This window comes from Zootoca vivipara, chromosome 15 (genome assembly GCF_963506605.1).
Source record: "Zootoca vivipara chromosome 15, rZooViv1.1, whole genome shotgun sequence".
NCBI classification, from domain to species: domain Eukaryota; kingdom Metazoa; phylum Chordata; class Lepidosauria; order Squamata; family Lacertidae; genus Zootoca; species Zootoca vivipara.
This window is the reverse complement of record NC_083290.1, coordinates 44,452,420-44,475,108: the sequence shown is the minus strand read 5'-3', so window position 1 is coordinate 44,475,108 and position 22,689 is coordinate 44,452,420. Positions and strand designations below refer to the sequence as shown.

Genomic DNA, 22,689 nt, shown 5'->3' with positions numbered 1-22,689 from the left:
GCTTAGCAATAGATTTTCTTAATTTCATTTGATTTAATTTCATTTGATTTGTGTGAAGGATACCTCAATTGGTAGAGCTTGTGACTTAATCTAAGGGTCATGGGTTCGAGCCTCATGTTGGGCAAAAAGATTCTTGCATTGCAGGGGGTTGGACTAGATTGCCTTTGTGGTCCCTTCCAGCTCTGTGATTCTGCCATTCTGTGACTGGAGCTTGTCATTAGGTGTTGGTAGACAATGGCCCACTTCAGACATCGTTAATTCAAATCAGCCAGGCCATGGTTTTATTTCCCCCCTAAATAATATTTATTCATTTTATAAGAATGAAAAAATATAAAATACAAAAAAGATAAAGAAAAAAGGGAATAACAACAGTACTTAACATACTTAACATTGTTATATGGACTTCCTCGATTCCCCCCCTCACTGGGTCCATTTTTAATCCCTCTTTAGCAATTTTCATATTATATCTTAAACCATTTCCCAAAATTTATACATTTTCATCTTCCTCTATTTCATTAACATTTTCCTCTTCATTATCCCTTAACATTTCATCGATTATTCCTAACCTATAATTAATTTCCCAACCATCTATCTTCTATTTCACCCCTTAGCCTCAAATTCGTTCCCAAAAATATCCATAAATTCAAACATTACTTCTATCCTAATAACATTTAAGCACTTACATCTAATTCTACCCCCCCTCCCCTGGACTCGGAATCTCCCAGACGGTTCAGCAAGTTTCATAGAGCAATCCAGTTTCGGTCCATCTTTACCAATCAGAAAATAATATATATTTTTCCTTCTCACCCCACTCCCACTCTGTCACAACTTAACAGCCACACTTCCTTCTTTCCCCCCTGCTGCCCCCCTTGTTCTCTAAATGCTGCACAATGCCAACCACTAGAATTGCAATTTTTCAATCCTTTGACAATTTTTATTCCCCTTAGATTCTGACCCAGGTATGGATCCTGTTCTCCCTCTCTCACTGGGAGAGCAATGTTCCATACTGGTTTTCGATGCTGTTTTACATCAACTTGATCCTTTCCCAGCTCTTTTTAAAAAACCTTTTGACCTAAGCATGGGTCTTTCCCCCCACCACCACCTGAGAGAACACTGTTCCATGCTGAATCTCAATGATTTTTTTTTAACAGCTTGATCTTTCCCTTCCATTTCTTCCTTAAAATCATTTGCATTGTCCAGCACAGCTAAATGTTCAACTTGCTTTTCTTTCTCTGGACTCTCTGATATGTCCATTCTTTTTTCTATTTCCAAACACTTCTGGTTTATCCTTTCAATCTGTATTGTATTCTGTTATACCTCACTTCTAATTTCCCATAACAATTTTAAGAGTTCCTCCTGGAAATCAGGAAAGTCAGGTGTTATTTTGTCTACTGGCATCTTGCACGTCTCGGATTTCAGGGGCACAGTCAGGGTTGCAAAACAGGAAATGGCGCAGTTTGAATCTTCAAACTTCAGAAACAAAAGTTATATCCAAACGGGTTGCAAATTAACATTCTCTATTCTTCTTCATACCTTAGTACTCTTAAAGCCATTTGTGGAGAAAGCATTTAGCAGTCTTATTGTTCTTTTGTGATGTCATAATGGTGGCTCGCTGATCCCTCCAGGGTACCGACTCCAGCGTACAAGGGGACTTTCCCCAGTCCAAAATAAATCTTTACAGGGATCTTACTTAAGTTCAGCCCTTCTCCCCTTTGCCTTGCCTCAAGGGGAGAATTTAAGTCCAATCTTTGGAAATTTAATACTTCCTAAAAATCTTTCCAGCTTCGGGAAAGGTAACTGCTTCTCACTTCTCTCAGTGGGGGGAGATAGACTTCCGTATTTAAATCTCCGCCTGTAGCTAAATCCTTCAATTTTTAAGCCAATATAAATTACTCATGGTGTAGTCCTTGAATTTAAAGATTGCTTAGGAAGAATTGACCGCTGATTCCGATCAGTCTTGCAGCTTCGCGCTGTCAGGGGAAGCGTCTTTATCCGATGCGCTGGGGCTCTGACTCCCTCGCTCTCGGGGGCTCTAAACAGAACCTTACCGGGGAGGTAGGAGCCTACCATGCCTCCCAAAAGCTCTTGAGGGGGTCCGCTGCACTGGAGCGGTTTCCCCCATCCTGGCCAAACGGACCTTTGACTGATGGCGGCTCCGCGATCAACCGGAAGTCCCAACCAGGCCATGGTTTTAGAGGCTGAGGAATATACTAGTATTTTTCTCTTTCACTTGTTTTCCTTCTTTAATCATAGTTAGCCATGACATCTGAAGTGGCCAAGTATGGTTAGCAACTTGCTTTACATATTATGACTTGCACATTCACTTCAAACCATAGTTTAAACAATAGTGTAGCGATTTTGACATCATAGCAAGCTTTGGTTAGAGAAGTGGAGGAGGAACTTGCATGTGAGAGGAAAGCTATAGTTCATCGTTGATTCCTAGGTGACATCTGAACTGGGCCTGTGTGGCAAAGTGGATGTTCACTACATTGCTTAAAAATGTAACATGTTTGGCTCTTGTTTTCCTCTGCACAAAAGCATCTGTTGAATATTGGATGCTAAGAATGAACCCTGTGTGTGTTTTCCAGAGGAATTTGATTGGCATTGAACATATACTGGAAATAATATATTTGGTCTCTTATTGCAAGGCAGTTATTATGGGCCTAACTCTCACAAACAGCAGATGACTGGGGGTACTCTGCCCAGTCTCCTTTAAAAAACAAAACAAAAACCCTTCTCACTTCACATCATCACACTTCCTGATGTTTCCTGTTCATACTCCCAGCCTAGCCTTCCTAGGATGAGTGCTAAAAGTCAGGTCAGGAAAACTGTGTGAAGTCTGTGAGACGCTTGGCAGCACCAGTGGCATGCATACCCCCCCCCCCCACTTAGTCTGTGTGCAGTGCCAGTTTCTGGGACTGCAACTATTATGAGGATTAGAATCCCGCGCAAACTGCTAGCTGTCGGCTATTTGAGAAAGCAGAGTTGCTGGACATCCCACTTCCCTCACTATTTTTTGGAAAAGCCTTGACATTCTCTACCCTTAGCACTGTTCTGCGGCATATAGGATTATTCTCCCACTTTGGAGGCATTCAGTTTAAATACAAAATTTATAACTGAGCAGTTGAAAGTGTTTATTTCATAGATGCAGTAGTTAACCCAAAGGACTAATCCAGTAGTTACTAACTCAATCTTTTCTATTCATAACAGGGTCTAGGAAACAAACCTGAAATAATCATCAAGGGGCAAGACAAACTCACTTCTGTCTCAAACCAGCGAAACGAAAGAGCCTCCTCACAAAGTGCACCCTCTCCTGAAACATCTTCTGGGTTGGCAAGTAGGTAAAGTTTGCAACTCCTGGGTTATATCCAGTAAATCAAACCACCTCCATTGGTGAAGTCTTCAGAATACAGCAGTCAGAAGCATCACTTTACTATGTAAAACTGGCTAATGCATTATGCAAAGCTTCATTGAAAAATTATTTTGGGGTGGTGGTGTGTGAGGTTGTTCTGCTGCAGCAGTTTAAGCAATGTAGGAATTCTCATCTATGTACTGTATATAAAAATGTTAAAAGGGCATGTGGGTGTGTTTCCACTTTTCACCAAAACCGCTTGACTGATAGCGTTCAAATTTGCTCACAACGTCCCATGCTACTGTGAGAGGAAGCATATACCGTTTGCGTAGACAGATGACACACCTGAGCAAGGTAAAAAAACCCAAACCCCATGCTTCAGAACACACAACTCACCCAAAAGTGCATGCTGGGAAAAAGAAGCCAGAAGAGGTTGCAAAACAGCACCCTCTAGTACTGGTACTGCGGCTAGAAAACCTTCCCTCTCTACAGTACCTCAGCTCGCCTTTACAGAGTAGGCCAAATGGAGGTGGGCACTCGCCTGGGTGGGTGTTGGGGGGAGGAGGGGACGGGATACGTTATGGATCGGGACAGGGTGGGGGGGAAACACAGGGATGAGCCACAACAACGCGTGGCTGGACCAGCTAGTTTTAGTCATAAACTCTTAAACTTACAGAACACAGAAAAGTGACGGAAACATTTTGTTACATGTTTGTCTCTAAGAGACTGATCATCTTACTCAAGACTTCCCCATTTTTACATACACAACATCCCTGTGAGGTAGCAGGGGAGTTCAGAGGGGGAAGCCATAGTATTATGTTGTAGTTGTTTTGATGTTTTATTGTGCTTTTAATTCTGTTGGGAGCCGCCCAGAGTGGCTGGGGAAACCCAAATAAGTTGTTGTTGTTAAAACAGCAATGTGTCTTGCAGCATCTTAAATACAAACTGATTTCTGGGTACAGTGGATCCTCCGGATATGAACTTAATTCGTTCCGGGGGTCCGTGCGCAACCTGAAAAGTCCGCAACAAGCGGTGGCGCTTCTGTGCATGCATGAAGCACGCAGAGCATTTCTGCACATGGTGAAACCTGGAGGTACACACTTCCAGGTTTGCCGTGTTCGTAACCCGAGGTACCACTGTAATCCAGTCCACAAACACTTAAGACATAAATCTGTTAGTCTTTAAAAAGATGCTACAAAACTGTTTGTTTTCCCTGTGAGGTATGTTAAGTTAAAAGTTAAAAGATGCCCGGTGATCCAAGTCACACTTTGAGCTTACACACTGACTTCATGGGGATTTGAACTTTGGCCTCCCCAGTCCAAATCTAACATGCTGTCCACCATGCTAGGGGTAGCTAAGGTGGTGCTCTTCAGACATTTTTTTTAAAAGGCTTTTTTAAAAAAAAAATACACAAAAATAAGGAAAAGACACTAACATAACCAACACAACTTAACAAAAATCTCAACATAACAAAATCTCAAACAGAAAAACATTCAAACAACAAAAACAAACAAATATGAAATAAAATTGAATCCAAATCATGAATGCATAAGGATAACATAACTTTAAATCATATATATAATAATAAATAATAATATAAAACAAAAATAACAATATAACAGAAACATCCTGAGATTAAACAACACTAAAAAGCTTCACCCCACCTCCCATCCCCTCCACCACTTGTGACTTCCAGCCTCTCCTATTGCATACTTTATTCTATTTTAGCTCCTTTTCTCTTTTTACTTTTTAACTTTTTGTGCCCTTTATACCTCTGCTACAAGATTTGCTTTCTCTACCTGTTTCTTTAAATATAATTTAAATAATTTCGAATCCTTCCCTGCTTTCTCTTCACTTAACCCTTTCAATACCAACTTTAACAGCTAAATTTTGGTAAATTGTTAATTTGGTTAGCCAATCTTCTTTACTTGGAACTTTTTCACTTTTCCAATTTTTTGCAATTAAGAGTCTGCCAGCTACTGTTGCATGCATCAATAAACATCTATCTCTTACTTTAATTTCTTCATTTAGCATGCCCAAAAGGAATATTTCTGGCTCTTTTCTGAATGAATATTTTTTAATTCTTTATATATTTCATCCCAGAATGTTTAAATTTTTTTACAATGCCACCATACATGTATAAAGGTACCAACTTCCTCTATACACCTCCAGCAGATATTATTGCTTCCTTTGTACATTTTTGCCAATCTTGCCGGTGTTAGATACCACCTAAATTGCATTTTATAAACATTTTCTTTTAAATCATAATTTGAAATATACTTTAGATCCCGATTCCATAATTTCCCCCAATTTTCATACATGATTACTTTCCCCAAATCTTGAGCCCATTTAATCATAGCTACTTTTGTTTGTTCATCTTTTGTTGCCCACTCCAATAGCAAATCATATAATTTTTTTATATATTTACCCTTCCCCTCTGTTAATATTTTACCAAATTTTGAAATTTCCTTTTCAAAGCCAATTTTATTATCTTTTTAAAATCTTTGATTTATTTGAAAATATTGTAGCCAAACATTGCAATATCCTTTGATTTCATTATATTCTTTTAATTTCAAATTCCCATTCACTTCTTCTAACAACTCTTTATATGTCGGCCAATTTCTATCCATATTTACTCTTTTAACTGCTACTGCTTCTTTAGGTGATAACCACCACAGCGTTTTTGGCTCCAGGGTGCCTTGATGGTTCTGTACAACGATTTCCTTATGATGTTGTTCCAAAAATTATTATGTTTTTCCATTTTTTCCTTCAGCAGATATAGGTGCCAACCAAACCCCAACCCTGCACCTTCTAAATCTAAAACCTCAGTATTGTTTAGTTCTATCCCGTCTTTTAACCAAAACAGGGCAGCCGTGTCGTACAATTCTAGGTCAGGTAAACTAAACCCCCCTCTTTCTTTTTTATTGGTCAATAATTTATACTTTATCCTTGGCTTTTTGCCATCCCAAATGAATTTACTTAAATCCTTTCTCCAATTGTCGAAACATTTTGATCCTCCAAGGATTGGTAAATTTTGAAATAAAAACATCGTTTTAGGTAGAATACTCATTTTTATTATTGAGGTTCTCCCTAATAGTGAGATTTTTTATTTTTTCCAGATTTCCAATTTTTGTTTGATCTCTTTCCAATTTTTTTCATAATTTTCTTGATATAAATCAATACTTTTGGTGGTCATTTGTATTCTTGTAATTTCCCTTTCTCCCTATCTTCCAGATTTTTTATTAAAATACTACTTTTTTTGTAATTTATTTTGAAACCTGCCAATTTTCCAAATTCACTTATTTTTCTAATGCCCTCAAAATACTTTTTAATGGATTTTCGGTGGTAATTATTATATCATCAGCAAAAGCTCTTACCTTATACCTTCTGGGCCCTAACTTGATCCCTTCAATCTCTTCATATTCCCTTATGTTTTTTAACAGGATCTCCAATAAATAGTAATGGGGACAGGGGGTAGCCTTGTCTGGTGCCCTTTGCTATTTTAACCTCTTCTGTCGTTTTCCCATTTATCATTATTCTGGCTTTCTGATTCTTATATAGCGTTCCAATTGCTCTTATCATCCTTTTTCCAATCTCGAATTGTTCTAATGTTTTTTTCCAGAAAGGCCCATGAAATGTTATTGAAGGCCTTTTTGGCATCAGTTGCCAAAATTGCTGCTTTTTCCCCCCTGTCGTTTTCGAGACATTCCAAAATATTTCTTTTGGACTTCGTCCAAAATATTATCCTTTGTCTGTCTCCCTTTAACAAATCCTGCTTGATTTTCGTGAATTACTGTATATTCCTGTGTATAAGACTACTTTTTAACCCAGGAAAATCTTCTCAAAAGTTGGGGGTCGTCTTGTATTTCTTATACGGCAAGTATATCCCAAACTCTATATTTTAACTGGAAAAGTTGGGGGTCGTCTTATACGTCCAGTCGTCTTATACTTCGGAATATACGGTATTTCTTTTAATACTGAATTTAATCTACTTGCCAATACCCCTGCATAGATTTTATAATCATAATTTAATAAAGAAATGGGTCTGTAATTTGTGGGTGATTCTAAATCCGAATTTTGTTTGGGCAAAAGAGTTATTGTGGCCTCTCTCCAAGAGTCCGGCATGACACCTTTTGTCAAGATTTCATTCATAACATTTTTCAATGGGATTATTAATAAATCTTCTAAATTTTTATAATATTCTATTGGAATCCCATCAGGACCTGGTGACTTCCCAATCTTCATCTTCTGGATTACCTCTTTTATTTCTATTTCTGTTATGGTTTCATTTAATGCCTTGATCTTATCTGCAGTTATCTTTGGTAATTTATACTTAGAATTTTTTTTATTTCTTCCTCATTTTCCTCTTCCTTTTGGTAGAGATTTGTGTAAAACTTCTCAAAAATTTTCCTTATTTCTTGGGATTTTTCAATCATTTTTCCTTCTATTTTTAATCTAGTTATCCATCTTTCACTTTTCCTTTTCTTTAATTGCCATGCTAACATCCTCCACGGTTTGTTTGCCCACTCAAAATTTTTATATTTCCAGAATTGAATTTCTCTTTCCATTTCGTTATCTACCAGACTTTCATATTCGCCCCTTGGGATATTAATTTCTTGATTAATTTCTTTTTTCTTTGTTTTATATAATAATTTCTCCTTCCTCTTTATTTCTTCCATCAATTTCTTTTTCCTTTCTTCTTTTGCATTCCTATCAATCTTGTTCTGTTGGATGAAATATCCCCTTGCCACTGCCTTCCCAGCATCCCATATTGTTTTTAAATCCACCTCTCCATTACAATTTAATTCAAAATAGTCTTGTACCAACTTGCGGGGCCCCTGTAAGATTTTTTTATTGTTCAGAAGAAATATATTCATTCTCCATCTTTTGTTTGTTTCTTGTTCCTTTTCCTCTATACTTAGAGTTACCGGGTTGTGATCTGCTTTTCAGACATTGTTGGACTACAACTCCCATCAACCCCAGTCAGCATGGCCAGGTATGATGGGAGTTGTAGTGCAACAAGATGTGGAGGCACCAAGTCAGCTACCCCAGCACTTCATCACATGATGGTTCTCCTTTTAGGCCTCTGGTACTGATGTCATAGCACATTCTGGATCATTCTGTTTCACAGGATGGCAGTTGTGTGTTTAAAATCTTGTTTTTTATTTAGTACATTATTTGTAGGAGCAGGTGTAGATTCATATATAAGCCATCTTAGCCATTAATTCTGTCCAGGTTAGCACAATAGAAAATCTAATGCGTTTAATTCGGTCTTGAATTTTAAGTAGTATTTGTGAATTATCTTTAAAGTTAGAGGGTTCATGGATTTTGGTTTAATGTTCCCAATATTATCCTAACACAGGAAAGGAATTTTAGCCAATATCTTGCATTTTCAAAACACATCTCAGAGTTTGATATAGGCTAATGTTACTTGGAAGGCTCTGGGAGCAGTTACAAGGAATTGCCTAATACAGAGGCAGACACGTGACCTGGTTATCTCTGTAAAGTCCAACTTTGACTAGGTCAGAGTTCTTATCCTGTGCACACTCCTGGCCAAAACTTTTAACTGGAAGTATTGGTGATTGAACTTTAGGCCTCATGCATGTGAAACATTCTGTTTGCTGCTACTGGTATGCGTTCCCTTATGTGGGAAGAAATGTTTCTCAATGCCTCTGCATATCCAGCCAGAGGAGGAAATAGCCATGTACCATATAAACAGATGGACTGATGGGTAAACCAAACATAGGCTGACCTTTTACAAATGGAAAAAACCTCCAACCTACTCCTACTCAGACTCCAATGTGATCATATGTTTAATGCCATTTGTCAGTGAAGCACATCAGATCTGAATCTGGCATTTTAGATGAGCGAAGATTGAATAAGGCCTTAATCATCCTATATAATAATGTCCAAGTTGTCCCTGCGTCCAAGCTGTCCCGTGTGTCCCTGGGGTACTGCGCATGTGCCCCAGGGATACAGGGATTGGACAGCAGAGACTGCGCGCGCGCACTCTCCCCCCCTCTGCCTCCTCCAACCGCCGCTCCCGCCGGACACTGCCTCACTGCAGGGCACGTCAGGGAAGCGAGGGTGGAGGCCGGCGAAGGCCTCCTCACAACCCTCCCTGGCCCGTGAGAGGAGCGGCGGTTGGAGGAGGGGGGGGAAGAGAGTGCACGCGTCCTTCCTGTCGGCGGCTGGGGGAGAGGAAGGAAGGAGGAGAAAGCGCTCCTCCGTTCCTGTCCCCCTGCCGCCGACAGCAAGGACGGGTCCCAGGGTTCGGAGAAGCGCTGCACAAGCGCTTCTCCGAACCGTGGGATGTCTGCTTCCTGTCGGCGGCTGCGGGAGAGGAACGGAGGAGGAGAAAGCAGCGCTTTCTCCTCCTCCGTTCCTGTCCCCCTGCCGCCGACAGCAAGGACAGGTCCCAGGGTTCGGAGAAGCGCTGCGCAAGCGCTTCTCCGAACCCTGGGAGGTCTCCTTGCTGTCGGCGGCTGCGGGAGAGGAACGGAGGAGGAGAAAGCAGCGCTTTCTCCTCCTCCGTTCCTGTCCCCCTGCCGCCAACAGCAATGACAGGTCCCAGGGTTCGGAGAAGCGCTGCGCAAGCGCTTCTCCGAACCCTGGGAGGTCTCCTTGCTGTCGGCGGCTGCGGGAGAGGAACGGAGGAGGAGAAAGCAGCGCTTTCTCCTCCTCCGTTCCTGTCCCCCTGCCGCCGACAGCAAGGACAGGTCCCAGGGTTCGGAGAAGCGCTGCGCAAGCGCTTCTCCGAACCCTGGGAGGTCTCCTTGCTGTCGGCGGCTGCGGGAGAGGAACGGAGGAGGAGAAAGCAGCGCTTTCTCCTCCTCCGTTCCTGTCCCCCTGCCGCCAACAGCAATGACAGGTCCCAGGGTTCGGAGAAGCGCTGCGCAAGCGCTTCTCCGAACCCTGGGAGGTCTCCTTGCTGTCGGCGGCTGCGGGAGAGGAACGGAGGAGGAGAAAGCAGCGCTTTCTCCTCCTCCGTTCCTGTCCCCCTGCCGCCAACAGCAATGACAGGTCCCAGGGTTCGGAGAAGCGCTGCGCAAGCGCTTCTCCGAACCCCAGAATTTTCTAGAGCCCGTTATTTAACGGGCTGAAATACACTAGTTTATAATAATAAGGCTTATCGTGAAGACACAGATCTTCCCAGAGTATGTGAAGTAAGTGATACATCTGAGCAGGTTCAGGATACCATTCTTGTGTTTAATTGATTGGGGCCACATGACTTTCAGACAATAGGCTTTCTAGCATAGTTCCTTCTAGAAATTAAGCACTGACAATAAATCTCTTCCAAGTCTGTCTATTTCAGTCCCTTGATGGGTATCAAAAGTTGTTGCATAATTATTTTACACCTGTTAAAGTTTCCCCCAGGATTCTTAAATTAAACTTTTGCTCTCAATGATTTTTAAGCCCTTTTGGGTGAATTGGGGTTTTCATGTGCTGAGCAGCTTTGAGTACCCTAAGTGCCCTTATTGATATTGAGCCTGGGTTCCATGTCTTGAATGAACAGCCCCATGCTTGGAGAATGCATAATAGTTCTTTGTTTCTCATCTTTAAAGTGCCCTAAAATATTGCACTAGAATATTATATGTTGTACAATGACTAAACTTGCAGGACAGGAATTGGGGAAGTTGTGGGTTCCATGTGTTGCTGGACATTGCATCTCACCAGCCACTTCTGATGGCCAACATTCAGGGAAGATGTTGTCCAGCAACATATGGAGGCTTTAGGGTTCCATCCCCTTCTAGGACTTAGATTCAGACAGAGGAATATGATGTTCATTTAAAGACATGCAAAAATATTGCCTACATAGGCAAATACTTTGAAAATAAAATTCAGAACGTATTTGTGTCCTTGGTGTGGTTGGTAACCTATGAAATTTAAGCAAGTTCCTGGTTGATTTTAAAGGTTCTGAACATGAAAATTCACCCCTTCTTAATACTTTAAATTCTAGACTTCCCCTTTATCTTCATATTAAAGCTGGTCTTTTCCCGAACTCATGACTCTCCCTGAAGCACTGAGATGTATTGCCTGCAGCCAGAACGCCAGCTGGCAGATTAAAGTCTATGCAGTATGCACTCAAAGAAGAATGTAGAGAAATCAGGACTTTGCTATTGAACGTCATCCCTCATTGAGGAAAGAGAGCAGTGAGAGAGAGAGAGACTTCTGTAATGGAAACCATTATGTTCCCTCAGGTTCTGTAGAAAAGAAGCAACAGAGAAGATCAATACGAACTCGCTCAGAGTCTGAGAAATCCACTGAAGTTGTGCCAAAGAAGAAGATCAAAAAGGAGCAGGTTGGCTTCCTCCATGTAGAGAGTTAAAATATACTGTATACATACTTTCTGTTGCATAATATTGATGCCTTTTTGTTTCTACCTACCCACCTGCCCCTCTATATCCCCCATTGGGTTTGCTTTTGGACTTCCCCTCCTGAGATCCTATCCCTCAGTAAATATTGCTGTTAACTGATATCCCTTTTCAGCATCAATCACACTTTGGATAAATGGGAACACAGTGACCTCTTCATGAGCTGATACGTTTACTTTGGCTGTTTCTGTTACGAGCATAGTGATTTTATGTTTCAGTGTTTTCTCTGGAAATGCTACCAGCTTCTTTCTTGTCTTACCCTTGGTTTAGCTGCTGGTTTGTACTGAGGTTTTTGTTTGTTTTCAAAGAAAAGCTAGATGGATTTGTTTGGTTACTCTTGAATATTTACTATCATTATTTAAAGGCTATAGCCTTTTATGTTAGCAGAAGGGGAAGAGTATCATGATGGGTTGATTTTGTTTCGTCCTTTAAGTAGAACCAACATGTACAGGGCATTCCTTTTTAAGGATACTGCTTTTGAAACTAGCCAGTTGTAAGTGAAGAGGAATAGGCAAGTTGCATACCACCCATGTGATATATGGATTTTGCAGGTTTCAAGAAGGTTATTGTCACTGTTTCAACTGTTTCACTATGCTCCTATTTTAAATTTAAGGGCAACCCACCTTGAACCATATACACTATGTAATAAAGATTCTCTAACACGGTTATTGCAAGGGCCAAGTAATGTGGGGGGGGGACACATTTCTTGCAATTACAATTCTAATAAACTTTAAGCATGTTGCACATGATTTCTTGGTTAGCTGAAAGTCTTGAAAATACACTATCACACTTCTATTTAAATATCCACTCTGTTGCTGCCCTGTTCAACATTTCTCTTGTTGGATTTCCAAAATGGTGGAAGTTAAAGGACTATGACTTCAAGTGCAACTGTTTTCCTAAAGTAAATATTAAATATTGGGAAATAGGATATATAACTCTTGGCATCAATTGTTGCAGTTGTAGTAATTTATATATTTTTAATTAACCATGGTACAAGAACCACATGCCATTGTTCCCCAAGTAGTCTTGCTTGCTTTATACTATGTAGCTAATTAAGACAACATAGTATATTGTACTCATGTTTTTCAGGAAGAGCATATGGCCAGCAAAACTTAATGGTCAGAGATGCACTGTAATGCATAAGCTTGGATGTGATATATGCTGAGAAAGGCGTCCTGATATCTTAGGATTCTGCAACCATATTTGTTTCCCAGGGTCGAGCTTTGTTGCAGTGAATTTCCAAATTTTTTCTGCATCCTTTCGGTTTTAAAATTATAACTGGAATTTTAATTACAAATGAGAGACGCAATGTTAATTCTGTTGCAGTGAGTGGTAGTGAAATACAAGTGATTGTTTAGATTTTATATTTGTATTATCAATTGTATCCTATACAAATCCTTCTATTGTATGTTTTTATCCATTGTACAACCAAATAAAATATTTTTAAAAAATTATAGAATAATCCTTAATAAATATCTATGAGACGTGTTTCTTACATGCACATATAACCAACCTGTGTAGATTTATTTATTTATTTAGCCTAAAAGCAAGATCTTAGCAAAAGCAGCTGCTTGCAACTACCAAATTCACAACTTGGGTGTACTCTGGAAGAAAGCTTGCCTTCCAATGTAGGATCCAAGACACTGATCCTGGAGGCCATGAAGTGCTTTCACAAGGTCACCAACTTGCCTACCCAAGCACTGTGCTGATGTTGCTGTATAGAGGCCTGCAATGTGCTTTCTTTGCCTCCTGCTCCACTCTGCCTTTGTAGCACTCTATACAGAGGAGCAGCCCATGGCCTCAGAAGCTCAAGTGCTTGCTGAGTGGAAGTGCCTTTAAAAAAAATTGGGCAGTAAGTTAAGCGTCACATGGAACTTGAGTGTCCTGTTTCTCTTTACTTTTCTTAGCCATTGTGGGGGTTTTCTGTAGTCCAAGGAGTGGCTGCTAAACCCCCCCTCCTGATTCCTGGACCAAAGATAAAGCCATCCCATCACTAAGTACACAAAGTGAATGATTTGAAGTAAACACAGTTCAGGGAAGGTGCCTCGTCACCCAGTTCAGAGAAGGCAGCGTCACTTATATCCGTAAGAGGTGGATCAGAAATGACTTGCTGGGGTGGGGTGGGGGTGGGGGTGGGGTTGGCAACATGAGTTTCCCTTTTGCTAATTGCTTGCATTGAAGTTTCATTTCCTCTTTTATACTAGGGAACAGGAAATACCTCTATTAATTGCTTGTTTTCCTGTCCAAACAGGTAGAAACAGTCCCACAGACAACAGTGAAGACTGGATTACAGAAAGGTGAGTGGTGCTGCTTATAACCCAAACCTTGGTATACAGCCTATTTCATTTTTACTCATCCGTGTTGTATATGTAAGTAATCCATGTAGGCATTATAGCCCCACATCTAACAACCACCTGCCTAACCACCTCTTGCATATTATTGGCTGAGGGAGCCGGCGTACAGCTTCCAGGTCATGTGGCCAGCATGACTAAGCCGCTTCTGGCGAACCAGAGCAGTGCACGGAAACACCGACTAGGAACCGTATCGAAAGCTGACTTTAGATTGATAAAAGCAACATATAGTTTTTGCTTCAAATTATGGATGTATTTACATAGCAGAAAGTTCATCACAAAACACTGGTCCAATGTGGATTTCTCTCTTTGGAAACCTGACTGGGCTTCAGATATCACCTTATTTGTATCTGCCTATTCTTCCAGTCTCCCAAGAAGGAGCCTGGCATATAGTTTAGAGCAGGCATCCCCAAACTTCGGCTCAGACGGTTTAGCAGTTGGGGGGGGGGAGCTTCACCCCAGGAGCGCAGGGTGGACAAACGCAGGGAGCAAAGGTGGAAGCTGAGGGCTCCCAGGTTCCTGTCATGGCGCCAATCAAGACGTGTGCCATTTCCGGATTCTGATTCAGACTAGAGAAGTCATGGACTTTTTAGCTCTGTCTTGTACACATGTATATAATAAAACTGTAAAAACCAGCCATGGAGTTTGGAGCCTCTTACTCGTGAGAAGCCTACAAGCACCCTTACAAGTAGTGTGATGGATTTTAGCCCTTGTCACTGGTGGAAGGGCAGGGACGAGACTATTATTTCCAGCTCCTCTGTCCCCAGTAACTGTCATTGAAATTGTTATGACCTTGGTCTACTCCATCACACTAAGTATGAACAGAAGGATGTCAATACGATATAAGCTGGAAAACGTGTGTGGTGATAACTGCTTCTGGTGCAACCTTTTGTGTATAAGAGCGGACAATTTGCAGAAAGTGTAAAAAGTGTCCTTGCCAGGGTGGCTCACCGTGACAACTATAGGTCTGTTCCAACATTTCCCTGGCCCCGCTGAGAGAGGTTCAGAGGGTGGTGAGAAAGCAGAATACTTCTTTCTGTTTTCTCCCTCCCCACCATTTATGGAATGCACTCTCCTGGCAAGGCGCCTCTGATGCCAACATGAACATCCTTTCAGTGCCAGGTTAAGATGCCTGTCTTCTCCAAGCATTTGAGGGAATGTGATTACCACTCTTACTGCTGTTTCTGTGCAAATATTATTTGTAGGGGAGGATGGTATTATTTTATTCTTAAATTTGATGATGTACTTTAAAAAATCATGCAAGTAAGTCATTGAGACATTTTGTACTAGGTGACAAATAATCATTATAATAACAGCAATATGCCATTGATATGTGTAACCTGCTCTAAGCCTACTGAAGAATAGGGTTAAAAAATCTATAAATAACAGTATGGTCAACCCCCCTTTCTTTCTGCCTTTTTAAAGCATGCTTTGAATTTTAGTTCATGAGGCTTTGTAGGGTTGAGCATTATTGCCTCCTCCCTGACTTTTACGCCCTGTATAGCATTCAACTTCAATTGTTTTTATTACTGTTTTTAGTGCTTATACTGTAAGCAGCCTTGAAAATATTTCATATTTAAAGACAGGTTATAGATGAACAAAATAAACACTATACAAAGCACCCTCACCCTCTGCTACTCCCTTCTCCCTGGTGCCTCCCAGAAGTTGTGGACTCCCTACTGCCATCCAGTCCAACCAGCATGACCAGTGGTCATAAATGAGGGGAGATGTAGTCCAAAGCACCTGCAGAGCACCCTGGGGGCTATCTCTGATCTATCCAGACTATGGGTTGGAGTGACAATCTTTCAAAGAATTGGAGTTTTCTTTGTGGAATACAGTGGTACCTCATGTTGCGTACAGGATCCATTCCGGAGCCCCGTACGCAACGAGAAGTACTCAACATGAAGTGCCACATCTGCGCATGTGCACAGCGCGATTCGGCACTTCTGCACACACGCATGACGTCATTCATCGTGTCTGCGCATGCGCGAACCGCCGAACCCGGAAGTAACCTGTTCCAGTACTTCCAGGTTCGGTGCGTACGTATCCCGTGTCGTACACAACCTGAAGCATATGTAACTAGATTCTACAAAAAAGGTTCCCCAGACGACCCGGGGAACTATAGAAATATCAGTCTCTTATCAATTATTGGGAAAATATATGAACGTTTTCTTTTAACCAGACTTGTTCAATGGTCCGACGAAAACCAGCTGATTGGCCCTGAACAAGCAGGATTTAGACCAAATCATTCTACTACGGACCACACAATAGTTTTGTATCATTTAGCTCGGAAATATTCATTCCCAACGCGAGGCCAACTTTGTGCGGCCTTCATAGACCTAAAGGCCGCGTTTGATAGTATACCTAGGTGGTTATTATGGGAAAAACTGGCACGCTGGGGCATAGATGGAAGGCTACTGTGGCTGATGATTCAACTCCATGAAGGGTCGGCTGCCAGGGTGAGGATCACTCCTGCTGGCGACCTCACAAATTCTGTATCTATCAATACAGAATTTAATTTATTTATCAGTGACATGAGGGCACCCTTAGCCGAATCCCAACTAGTCCTCCATGCCCCCCGCCTGGCAAATTATAGATGTCCATTGCTGTTATACGCGGATGATGCCGTGATTCTCTCTTTCTCGAGAGTTGGACTTAGGAGGGCCCTTAAAATTTTTACTTCATATTGTAAATCAAATTTCCTCACTATAAATCAAGCCAAATCAAAGGTTTTAATTTTTTCAAGAAGTCGGAAAACCTATAAGTGGGAACTGGAGGGGAAACCCATTGAACAGGTCCACAAATTTCAATATCTGGGTGTCTACTTTCAATACAACATGGGCTGGAAGGCACATATCGCATGTACCCTAAATAAGGCCAAAGCTCTTTCGTTCGCACTGTTGCGCTTTTTCTTCTCTGACGGAGCTCTTCATGTTCCATCAGCCTTAAAGGTATATAATGCTAAAGTGATCACGACAATGGCCTATGCTGCCCTGCTATGGGGGGCCTCTGTAAACCTGATGTCCTTGGAGACGGTCCAAAATCAATTTCTGAGAAGTTTGTTAAAACTGCCCCAGTGTGTGTGCAATTCAGCCATTCGTTTAGAACTAAAAATCCCTTCTCTAGAAAACACACTATGGAGACGTATTTTTTGTTATTGGCTGTCCTTGCGACACAGACTCTATCTCATTCAATGTCTCTGGCGAGATGAATTCGCTAGCCCATGGGCAGAGAAGATACACACAAAAATCGTGTCCTATGGACCGTCTCCATCGGACCTATTGGAACTAGATCTCGCCTCGGCCAAGAGAATACTTATGCAAAAACTAGATGAGTTTGACCTCCAACAAAATGTCATAATGGGAAGTGGTACATGTTCACCGCTGAATCTTGGTATACGGCTCACACCGCAGATTCCATCTTATTTGTCATCTTTATCCGTTGCGGCTCACAGATTTGCTTTTACTAAAGCAAGATTTAACGTTTTTCCATCCAACGTTATGGTCAATAGGTTTACTAAAGGACAAATTTCAGCATTATGTGCATGTGACAACAAAACTGTAGAATCTCTCCACCATATATTATTCTGTTGTCCTTTGCACACGGACTCCCGGACCAGATTTCTATTTCCCTTAATAACAGAAAGTTTGACTGAGAACTCGGAGTCACTTAACATATCTGCTACAAGACAGCGACTCTAGCAGAACACTGCTAGTAGCAAGATATTTGGTTACAGTTCTCTCATACAAAAGGAAAAATGGTTTACTTCATGATTATTGAAAATCTGTTTTATTACCCGATTTATAGTGGAAATTGTCGAAACAAATGTACTGTTCCATCTATTTTAGCCAAGGAATTCTTGCAAATTATATCTGCCTATATGTATTGATTTTTAAAAACTTTATTTACTCTTGCTTTATTTTATCCTGTCTTGCCCAGTGTTTTTGTACATTGTGTTGCATAAGATTATATTGTGGGCCTTTGGCCGTAATAACAATAAAGTTCAAAGTTCAAAGTACGTAACTAGAGGTATGACTGTAGTTGCAATTTTAGAAGCTTTTAAACTAAGTGTCTTGTCAGTTCCATCGCTGCATGTGTCTACTCAGCCCCTTAGTTTCTCCTTCAGAATACATTTAAATATATTTAAAAGATCTTTTAAGATTAATTCCAGTATGTTGTATTCAAGGTGCCAGTGAGATTTCAGATTCTTGTAAGCCTCTAAAGAAAAGGAGTCGTGCCTCAACAGATGTAGAACTGACCAGCTCAGCATACAGAGATACATCTGACTCTGATTCAAGAGGTCTTAATGATCCACAGGTACATGTTTTGTATTTCTTGATGGGCTTTGAAATGGGCAAATAACTGATGATAGTGAACTGTGCATAATTTCTGCTTGATTAGTCAGAGCATTTTATGTTGAAAATGGGAAATGTAGGGAGTAGATTGGTGTTATGGACAGAGTTGCATATTTCAAAGATGCAGAAAACATCCTAGCTACAACAATCAACTTACTCATAATCTCAGCTACTCCTCCCTTCCTCCCTCACTCTTAATTTATTTAGCACGGTCCTATGGTTGTGAAAATACTCAGTTTTGCTCCTTTTGCTTCCTCCAACTGGCAGACTAAATTATTGAAAATAAGATGCTAAGTTCTATGCCACACAATTCAGCTTTTCTTATTTCAAATTTTGGTGCAGTCCCCCCCCCCCCGGCTGTGAGGTTTCCCTCATTTACGCATTGTATTGATACAAAGTTGGAAATGGCAGAACACACTTTAGAGTTGATCTAAAATAAGAGATAAGATTTCATAGAAAATTTCATTGTCTGTCACGGTTTTCTCTTTCAATCAGTGGCATTTACTTTTACAATCTTTTGTAGCATTCCTTTTAAAAAGTTGGCAGTATAAATGGCTGTGGGCTTTTTCTTTTAGGGTAGCTTTGGAAAACAGTCAGACAGCCCTTCAGCTGCAGCAGATGCTGATGCTTCTGATGTACAATCTGTGGACTCAAGTTTATCAAGAAGAGGTTCTGGGACAAGTAAGAGAGACACAATATGTCAGGTAAATAAAAAGTATGACAAGGTCAAGGCTGCAATCCTATACATACGCTCAGGAGCAAGAGTAAGTGAGACTTACTTCAGAGTAAAAATGCACAGGATTGAGCTGCACTACTTTCAGCTAAAACTTTTTGGACAGCACAAGGTCAGCATCATGCTACATGATTAAATCCCAGTATGGACTTGAAAGCTATTTAGCTGATGCAAGCCTTCGTTAATAAATACTTCTCTTACATACCTTTGACTGCATTTCCCATAATATACCTCCAGCTAATTTTCTCTGCATTTGTACCTCTGGCAAAATTAAGGATTTGCCTTGCTTCTGATACTCTATAACTCTCAGTGCCTAGGATAAGTTCTTTCCTGCTTTTTTTGCTTGCAAATTAAGCAGAAAGTGCTGGCCAAACTTTGCATTAGTGCTGGCCAAAATGCAACTGAATTACAGCTGTTCAGCACATAATGAATTCCCGTTTATTTTAGACCTCTATAGATCCACAAAGCTTGAGGGCACTGACTCGGAAATTCCATGTTATTACTATTATTATTATCATAATCATCATCCACATCCTTTTTAGGGGTTGCACCTATTACAACGTATAATACAGATTTGTGATAGTTTTCAAGCACATGCCTACATGTGCCGTCTCAAAACTAAGTGTCTTACTGAGTTCAATGATGCTTACTCCCAGATAAGTGAGTATAGGCTTGCAGCCTTAAAGTCATGAATTGGGAGAATAACCTCTGATATGTCATATCTAGAGTGGGGATGTTTGAGGAATTCAGTTTTTGTGAATTTGGATGCAAACTGATGCACATTTCCTGCACTAATAGGTGGATTGGAATATAATTAGCCATCAAATTTAGCACTTTTTTGAATTTTGTGATACGTTCTTTGCTCAAAAAAAGTGTTAAAATCTGTTAAAAATATGTATCTTAGAATAAAATATGTTTAGAATGATGTATATTTTAAAATAAATTTAAATATGTGATGGAACCTTGCAGGGTTGTGTGGTGTCCCCCTCTTTAAGCTTTAGCTTTGATTGCTTACATTCAACATTTAAAACCTCTGGTCGTTATGATCACATATTCATTATTTTCTCTTAAGATTTGTGAAAGTTCTGGTGAATCTCTGGTGTCCTGTGAAGGAGAGTGCTGCAGGGTCTTCCATACAGAATGCCTAGGATTGAGCTCACAGCCTGATGGGAAGTTCATCTGCCTGGAGTGCAAAAATGGTAAATGAGGGAATGACTTCTACCTTGTGAATTCTTCTGGTAGGAGTTCTGGAAGCTCCTGCTTGCCATTTGTTCAGCTTGGCTGTTGTGTTCCTGTCCTGGAGGGTTCACTAGCAGATATATTGGCGCTGTGTTTGTGTGTGTGTGTGTGTGTGTGTGTGTGTGTGTGTGTGAAAGCACATTAAACTATTCTGGTTTCCCAGCCTGGATCTTGGCTAATTTGCTCCTTCTCTTCTAGCCACTGTCCATTAACTCAGCTTCCCCCCTCGCCACCCACTTTCTATTCGTACTGAGTAACTGGGGGAAATCACCTAGATGGTCAGCTTCCTCAGCTTCAGAAAGCTGGCAGGAATATACAGTTGTCTTCCTTTCCTGTCCACTCTGTCTGAAGAAGTCTACAGAGACCTAGGGCAGCTACCACCTGTCATGGCTGCTTTGTTTTACACTCTCAGAATGTTTTAACCTAGGCTGGTCCTCTTTATTTCTCTTTTCTAAAGGACAGCATGCGTGCTTTTCCTGCAAGCTGCCTGGCAAAGACTTAAAACGCTGCTCTGTCAATGCCTGTGGCAAATTTTACCATGAGGTCTGCATCCGCAAATTTGCTACGGCTGTTTTTGAGTCCCGAGGATTCCGTTGCCCCCAACACTGCTGTACTGCCTGCTCCATGGAGAAGGATATTCATAAAGCGAGCAAAGGTAAGATTGTTACTTGTTGTCTTTGGAGAAGAGCAGGAAACTGCAGACGCTCTGATGTGTTGCAGCAACAACCCCAAGGCGCTTAGACTGCTGCAGTTACCACTCAGCCTGTTTAGCTTGACCCTGGAAAATAGGACTAGGAAGAGCAGCAGCAGGGACGGTCTTCATAGCTGCCATTAAGGCAACCTGATAACGCTGGCCCAGGTATCCTGATACAAGGCTTCCCTGTGGTCACTGAATTACTTTGGAGAATGTGCTGTTTTATTCTCCCACGGCTCAAGGGCAGCCTGGTGTATCCTACGTTGACGTTCATGCTATGATGAAGGGCAGGTCAGAAATCTTTTAAATAAATAGAATTAAATTAAAAATGGTGTTGGTGTCCTTGAATTGAGGCTACCAGTTCCTGTAGTTGGCTTGTGATGGAGGAACCCATTGCCAAGATCTGAAAGTGGATCAGCACATATTAGTCATACTCATTAACTCCAGTGGGCCTGTTTTGAGTAAAACTTAGTTGAGTACCACCCAAAGACACTTAGCACTCCTTGCACTAGTGGACGGAGAATGTTTGATAGAACTTACAAATGTCTGTCTGTTTTCCTACTCGTGCACCACACATGCAGGTATGCTGAGCTAGTCTCAGATTGTTAACATATCAGCAAGAAACTCAGCCAGGCGCTTAATACGAGTGGCCATAGTTCTGTTCTGGTTCTATCCAAGGAGTGAGAAGTCGTTACTGTATTAACCTGTCTTGATGGCCTCTGGCTGTTTTTCATTGCTGTTGGCAGTGAACAAGAGAAGCCAAATATTAGGCCATCAACAAGTATAGCAGAGCTTGTTTCATTTTATTTTCAGTTACTTAACAGAATTTGCAGAGACCTTTTGGTACAGCAGACATAAAACCTGTACGGTAGGATGTGAAAAAAAGATGTGACATTATATTTTGCTTGGTTATTGGTATCTTTTGTGTAAAGCAATCTGTGTACCCTGTGTGTGCAGAAAAGTGGAGCTATCACTTAAAGAAGAAGGGATAGCTGGAGGATTGCTCAATTGGGTTGAGGTACATCTGCCTACCAAACATCCATTAGCATTCCTAGCAGCCTTTATTGAATTATGCCTGAGTTAGCTAGAATACATTTGAGCTAAGCTATAGAGCAGGGCTGGGAAACCTGCAGCCCATGGGCCTAATGAGGCCCGCCAGGCCATTTTGGCCAAGCCATGCCCCCAACCCAGGCATCCCCAAACTTTGGCCCTCCAGATGTTTTGGACTACAATTCCCATAATCCCTGACCACTGGTCCTGTTAGCTAGGGATCATGGGAGTTGTAGGCCAAAACATCTGGAGGGCCGCAGTTTGGGGATGCCTGCCCCAACCCTACACATGTCATCAGATGTGGGACAGGAGAAGGCACAGCTGCACCAAAGTTTGCAGGCACTGTTAATCAGCAGCACCTGCATAGTCCTTTGCAAACGCCGACAACCACCTGATTGCCAGGATTTGGTAAGTGCCACACAGCTCTGTAAGTCCCAAGAGTCAGCTGATTGTCTGTGTGCCCACCTGTCATACTTTACAGGGGGGAGGGGTAGAGATGAGTAACCGGCCCATCAGCCAGGTTCTGTTCCCCACCCTTGT

At 41.3% G+C, this 22,689-nt stretch overlaps 1 protein-coding gene across 6 annotated transcripts in view; it reads left to right on the top strand.

Moving 5' to 3' along the window:
• The window catches only part of NSD3 (nuclear receptor binding SET domain protein 3), a 100,102-nt gene that overhangs the window by 38,029 nt on the left and 39,384 nt on the right, over positions 1-22,689 (top strand). For all 6 annotated transcript variants that reach the window (XM_035139003.2, XM_035139002.2, XM_035139001.2 and 3 more), the window contains exons 7-13: positions 3,211-3,337; positions 11,554-11,654; positions 13,979-14,024; positions 18,265-18,395; positions 19,009-19,137; positions 20,239-20,365; positions 20,863-21,060. In XM_035139003.2, the coding sequence (XP_034994894.1) occupies positions 3,211-3,337; positions 11,554-11,654; positions 13,979-14,024; positions 18,265-18,395; positions 19,009-19,137; positions 20,239-20,365; positions 20,863-21,060 (859 nt within the window). The remainder of the gene's footprint in view (positions 1-3,210; positions 3,338-11,553; positions 11,655-13,978; positions 14,025-18,264; positions 18,396-19,008; positions 19,138-20,238; positions 20,366-20,862; positions 21,061-22,689) is intronic.